This window comes from Cucurbita pepo, unplaced genomic scaffold (genome assembly GCF_002806865.2).
Source record: "Cucurbita pepo subsp. pepo cultivar mu-cu-16 unplaced genomic scaffold, ASM280686v2 Cp4.1_scaffold001114, whole genome shotgun sequence".
NCBI classification, from domain to species: domain Eukaryota; kingdom Viridiplantae; phylum Streptophyta; class Magnoliopsida; order Cucurbitales; family Cucurbitaceae; genus Cucurbita; species Cucurbita pepo.
In genome coordinates, this window is record NW_019647309.1 from 1 (window position 1) to 6,919 (window position 6,919).

General features: G+C 34.7%; 2 protein-coding genes across 2 annotated transcripts; one reads left to right on the forward strand and one right to left on the reverse strand.

Moving 5' to 3' along the window:
• The first annotated feature begins 7 nt into the window (after positions 1–7).
• Positions 8–1,432, forward strand: LOC111786156 (transcription factor bHLH123-like). The gene is made up of 5 exons (XM_023666496.1): positions 8–393; positions 473–610; positions 701–766; positions 853–918; positions 1,008–1,432. The coding sequence occupies exons 1-5, from the start codon at positions 139–141 to the stop codon at positions 1,215–1,217; spliced, it is 735 nt and encodes a 244-aa protein (XP_023522264.1). The 5' UTR covers positions 8–138; the 3' UTR covers positions 1,218–1,432.
• A 2,785-nt stretch (positions 1,433–4,217) lies between these two features.
• LOC111786157 (probable NAD(P)H dehydrogenase (quinone) FQR1-like 1) lies at positions 4,218–6,519 on the reverse strand. Its single transcript, XM_023666497.1, has 6 exons — positions 6,448–6,519; positions 5,028–5,121; positions 4,810–4,953; positions 4,598–4,716; positions 4,330–4,486; positions 4,218–4,238 (listed from the first exon to the last, which is right to left on the reverse strand). Exons 1-6 carry the CDS (start codon positions 6,468–6,470, stop codon positions 4,218–4,220), a joined length of 558 nt encoding a protein of 185 aa, XP_023522265.1. The 5' UTR covers positions 6,471–6,519.
• Between the last annotated feature and the right edge of the window lie 400 nt (positions 6,520–6,919).

Consider the following 6,919-nt stretch of genomic DNA (forward strand, 5'->3'; position numbering starts at 1 on the left):
TACAGCACCGGCGACAGCACCATCACCAGTTTTCCAATCGACACCGCCGCCGCCGCTTTGTACGGAAACTCCACAACACTATTACAAGGCTTATTAGCCGGCGGAGGCAGCGAGCAACAGCAAGTCTCAGGAGCGGGTATGAACTTCCCATACAATACCCATTTCGGAATGAACTCCAACGAGTTAATGGCGGCAGCATCATGGTCGAACTCCAAAGTACCTCCGTTCTTAAGAAACTCACCACCAAAAGGAGCAGCACCGACGCCAGCACAGAGTCAGTTACAGTTTTCTAACAACACAGCATTCTGGAACGCGTCAGACATGAAAGACGCGAGGGCGAGTTATATTCCGGCGTCGTACAACGCTGCAGCCTTGGCGGGAGATAAATCAAAGGTAAAAACAATAAAAAGCAATTGGTTGGGTTATGATTAGGGTTGTGAATAATGATGATTGAAATTGAAATTGGTAACAGAGTAGATCAGAGGGTGGAAAGAAAAGTGGGAATGATCAGAATCAACAACAAACGGGTGGCGGCGCCGGCGGTGGTGGTGTTGGTGGTGCGGTTAAAAGGCCTCGAAATGAAACGGCGCCGGGATTGCCAGCGTTTAAGGTCACTGAACTGAATTGAGTTATAGAGAGATTAGTAAATTGGGAAAAAAGAGGAAAACAGAAGAGATGAAAATGGGGTTGGGTTTTGCAGGTGAGGAAAGAGAAGATGGGGGACAGAATCACTGCGCTCCAACAACTGGTCTCACCTTTCGGAAAGGTAACATCATTACTCAAATTAAAATTAATTCAAAATTTATGATAATGAATGATATGAAATGAATGTTTGTGATTTTGTGCCACCAGACTGATACCGCTTCAGTGCTGTCTGAAGCCATTGAATACATAAAGTTCCTCCATGAACAAGTCAGTGTAAGTGCTCACTTAATGTCTTTTTTTGTTTTAAATTTGGAAAAACATTATAGTTATTTTAAAAAAAAAAAAAAAAAAAAAAATTCCAGGTATTGAGCACTCCATATTTGAAGAGCGGTGGTGCAGTACAGCAGCAGCAGCAGCAGAAATGGTGTGAGAAAAGGAAGGAAGGAGAAGGAAAAGAAGAGGATCTAAGAAGCAGAGGGCTTTGTTTAGTTCCAGTTTCAAGTACATTTCCGGTGACCCACGAAACCACCGTCGATTTCTGGACTCCAAGCTTCGGAGGAACCTTCCGATAAGACACCAAACCCCCTTCTTCTTATTATCATTATTATTATTAATACTCAATTAAAACTAGTACATATCTTATCATAACCCTTCATACCAACATTATTATCATTATTATTCCTGGATTTTGATAAGATCACCGGGGGAATGCACCCACTATTCTCCTCATTACTGTACTAGTTCTTCCTCAAACACATATATAATATCTATATTTCTCTTTTTTTTATTTATTTTTTACTGAATTCAAAATAATTACGGAATATTTGTGATTTTATTTACAAAAAACAAAAGTGAAAATAGATTGTGGGGATTGGGAATTTCGATTTCACATCTCACTTTTTTTTCTTTTTTAATTATTTATTTGGAATATGTTAGTGGAACTCAGAAGCTGCCCAACAAGGAAATGTTTATTATTATTAATAACATTTTAAATATTTTACATATTTTACGTATTCTTTTCATCCAACGGCCAGAATTAATGGCTTCCATGTCAATATACTGTATGGAGGTGTGATTTGACGGTGTAAAATGATTTGAATGGAATAACAATTTAGGGAAAGGCCACGTGTGTTGTAATAGATTAAAATTATAACTATTTGTCAATTAAACATATTAATATGCTGTATTTGTGATATTGTGAAGTGGAGGGGTTGAATTAATAGTTAATAATTTTATTTGAAATATATAAGGTTTGAATTATGAAAGAAGTGATGATTGAGTATTGTAATAACAAAAAGAAGCCTTCTACTGTTCATGTAATTATAGCTTACAATCATTTCTATAAACAAAACTACTCTTTATCATACTCATTAAACAAAATCTATTCGCCATTATTCTTAAATTTCAAATAATTTTGATTAATAATAAACTAAAAAATTAAATGTGAGATTCCACGTTTCACGGAGAAAAACAAAATATTTCTTATAAAAATGTGGAAAACCTTACGCATTTTAAAATCGTGAGAATGATAGCGATGTATACAAAACCACAATGGACAATATTTATTAGTGGCCGGCTTAGACAATCACAAATGATATCAAAACCACAAAACCACACATCAAGTGGTGTACTAGTACGGACTCTAGCCCCCAAGGAGGATGGATTGTGAAGTTTCACGTCAATTAGAGAGAGAAACAAACACGATTTTATGGTTATGACGATCATTAATTAGAAAATATTTATTATCGTAGTTTCAAATTATTCTTTTTTATATTTTGTAATATTTAATTTTGAAATAATTTAAATAACTATCAAAATTGCATTTTTTTGTCTTTTAGTTTAAAGGTCTAACATGTCAACAAAAAGAAAATATATATAAACACATCAAATTATGTGCTTATCTAATAATTAGATTGGTGTTAACTACAAATCTCTAGAACCGTTTTCAAGACAAATTTCAAAAAAGCTATTGTCCTTATAATGCTAATGTTATTTCAAATTATAAAATTTTCAAAATTTTAACGAAGATTAAATAAAAATAGTCGTAATGTTTGAAATATATAAGATATTATTTAAAAATAAACAATCAATTATATATTAAATAACTTCTTGTTAAAAATGAGAAATAGAAATAGAAATAGGAAGGTAGGTATTCTCATTGATAGTAATATCATTTAAATAAAATACAAGCCAACCACTAATACGTACAAATGAAGAAAATATAAAATAATTAAATATTGAGAATAAAATAAAATACACAACAAATCAAATCATGAAAGAAATAATATTAAGATATAATATTTACTATATATTCCATAAATAATATATCTGAACAACGGTACAAACAATTTCTAGTGACAATGTTATTCTACTAAGATAATCTCAACTACATATTATATAATATAAGATTCTTATGTTAGTGAGTAATTTATAAACATCACCCATCAAATTTTTATATAAGCTCAAGCATATATGAGTTATTATCGAATTTGTTTTTTTTTTTTTCTTCTTTCTTTCTATAGTGGAGATAGTCGCACACGTCGTAATAACAGATCACAACCATATTATTAAAAGCCTGTGGTAAGAATTGATTTCGTTCTAGTGCCTGAAAATAATATTCCAAAGCTTTCGTATGTTCTCCGTTCCTTGTGTGGATAAGACCTATGTTATAGAGTATATAACTTCGATCATAGGGATCGATTTCTAGTCGCATAGCTTCATAATAATTCTGTAGAGCTTCCGCATAATTTCCTTCGGATTGAGCCGACATCCGTTACGGTCGTTCGTTATTCCATTCAAAGAATCTCCGTTCCAGAACCGTACGTGAGATTTTCATCTCATACGGCTCCCCCTTTATGTGATGCGCATAATGAGATGAGAATAATACATGAAATCAAAAAAGATTGAAATACTCTCATTATGAACTGATGGGACTAGCGTTTTTACAAAAAATCTCTAGGCAACCTTCCTGTAAAAGATCTTTTCTTAACATCAAGCATGTTGTTACTAGATAAAAATAAAAATGGTAACTCTAACAATTTCTTTGTCCTCAACGCCTCTAAATTTCCAGGAATTAGTCACTTCAACAGTCTTCGATGGTTATACAGGTATCCAAAATACAAACGAGATGGATGTTTGTTGTCCCAACCATTTTTCTAAGTTCCGATCCCGATAAGGAAAAGGGATAATTTATAACAAAGTTTTCGTGTTGTTGATTCCTAGGTGTAGTGCTTCTTCCCCTCTGCTACCTATTTTTACTAGTGAATATTTTTACTAGTGGAGTAGGGTTGACTTAATCCATAGGTTACACCTTTCGCTTGATACTAGAATCGACAATTAAAGCATCTGAGGTTACATTAATCGGGGATACACGACAGAAGGAATTTTTTTATTTGAAAATTGCACCTCCAAGAAGCGTAGATTTATTTCAATTATTGTTTTCTTTCTATCCCGAATACTGTGTCTTTCTACTAAGACAGAGAGCGGTAAAGAAAATAAAAAAAAAAAAAAAAATCAAATCGCACCATCTCTGTAATAGGTGAATGCCTCTTTTTCCCCGGAAGTTGTCGGAATTATTTGTAATAAGATATTGGCTACAATTGAAAAGGTCTTATCGATAAAATTTCCATTTATCCCAGATCTAGGCATCGGTAACAACCCCATTTTTTAATTTCTTTTAATTACCTCTCGTGAGAAAATGATCCCNTCACCTGCGAATGTTCCAGCTCCATAAGGACTTCCACCTTTAACGTGCTCCATCTCGAACATGCCAGCACCGAAAGTGTAACCAATGGGAACAAATATCATTCCGTGGTGAACCAGCTGAGTGATGGCAGTCAACCTATAGAGATGCATGATTGTTTTCAGCTCAGGAGATTCCTCTTATGGTTGAATTCATATCATTTGATGTGCTTTGTTTATCAAAGTAAAATAAATGATAGGATGAACTTACGCGGTAGTTTCCTGTCCACCTCCCTGGGATCCAGTACTGTAAAAGACACCAGCAGGTTTGCCTGCAAGTTGTTGAGTTCTCCAAAGACCTCCAGTTGAATCCAGAAATGCTTTGAATTGGGCAGCCATCATTCCAAATCTAGTAGGGAAGCCAAAAACTAAACCATCTGCCTCAGGGAGTTCGGTCGGGGTGATAATTGGCACATCACTCTNAGCAGCCATCATTCCAAATCTAGTAGGGAAGCCAAAAACTAAACCATCGGCCTCAGGGAGTTCGGTCGGGGTGATAATTGGCACATCACTCTTTGATGGTGCGCTCATCTTGCCAAGGACATCCTCGGTTAATGTTTCCGGTACCTAATAAGAGTTTATCAGGCAAGGAATTGCAGGACGTTTTGGGACAAATATCTTGGTGGTTTTTCAGACGTTACCTGCCACAACTTGGCTTCGACACCTTCTACAGACGCTGCCCCCTTCTTAATCTCTTCTGCAAGTCTCTCAACATGTCCGTACATGGAATAGAAACTGTAGCAATAGCAGCAAGTTAATTTTATAAACTATAGGAGCCCCGGGTTACACAAAATATCTAGGCACACATTTACATGAATAGAATAACAGTCCAACTTTTTAGAACTCAAGGACACAGTCCCTATTAAATAGATTGTGGTCAAGTAAGGTCGTAACAAAGTCCAAATTACAGCACCAGAATATGACATGATGGGTTCAAGTTCACCATAATTTAATATCATTGTTCTTAAACGTTGCACAAGAGTGGACAAGGAATTCAAACTAATCAATGGGAAAACCAGTGCTCATACATGCCAACACTAGGCTTTGACCCTTAAGAACGAGTTCATCAACACTTTTAAATCAATAGTGCATAAAATGAAAGTTTGAGAGGTAAAGGCGCCTGGAAATAAGCTAAGAAAAAACGTAGATTACATATGTGAGCAGAGATGGCATTGTTAATAACTACTCAATACAGGGTCATGTTTCTTACCTAGCAGAACTCTGTAGTTTGGCAAGTGTGTACACATTCATATTCCTAAATTTGTTCTAAATGGTTTACCAGCAGGGAAAATGTTTGCAAGACAACAAATCTGTTTCAGACTCCAAAGATAAACTAAAACAGATTCTAAAACAGATTCCATAATAAAAGATAAAGTAGTCAAACTTTTAGCCATTGTAGAACAGAGTGTCTTGGTAATCCAATTGTTCCAGGGTTACAAACTAAAAAGTAGACAATTTCACGAATCAAATGGAAACCTTTTGGAAAACTGAACGCTGATTGTGATGAATACAAGACAATCAGGAAACCCTTTAAACATTAAAAATCAATATTCAGTCGACATTCCTATATTTTGCGCTAATTTCGTTATAAATAACAATGTTAATAAGGGACCAAGAGAAATAAATTATTGATTCTATAACATTCCTGGTTAGTTTCGAAAAAGAAAAAGGCAACATAAAATTTCACTCCCGAACGAATCTTACAGAATTCATCAGCATATACATAACATAAAAACACCAAAAATACAATGCAAACGAAACCGGATTTTTTTTTTCTCAATAGCATAGTCAAATGAATCGTAAATCGCAGTGAGATCCACTATATTCAACCAAAATACAAAATAAAACAGGATCTGGAACCAACAATTAATGAAGAAACACCAAAAGATATCAGGAAAAAGCTGGCAAAATGGAAAGGAAGGATAAAATCAAAGAACAAAACGCAAACGAGAAAGCGATCGAAATGCGAAACACAGGCTAAGGACATAAGAGAAATGGAAAGAAATTCATGAAATTGCAAGAAAAGAAAAAAAGAAAAAGGAGAGCAGAAGTAGCACATACACAATATAGAGTTTGATTGCCATGGATGCAGAGGGTTTGAGGTCGAATTTTCTGAGAGCTATGAAATTTTTGTTAATGGGTGAGGGTGATGAAGTTTGCGAAGCAAGGGGGCATATTTATAGGTGCAGGAACCGCCTCTCGCCCGCTTAATTTTTAAAAACAACAATAATTTGTCCACAAATGTGTGCTTGGATCATCTTTTTCAAATGTATTGGTACTTTTATTTACCATCAAGTTTTCACCGCATTTATTTACCATCAAGTTTTCACCGCATTTATTTACCATCAAGTTTTCACCGCATTTATTTCCCAAAAAAAGAATTATATTAAAATTATTGTAAAAGAACTTTGTTTCTTTTTTCCATTTAAGGAATGATTCTAAAAAAAGAATTATATTAAATTCAAGAAATAAACCGAAACGGTGTCGCGTGGAGGAATGAAATTTGAACTCATGAATAATAATGATGGAAGGG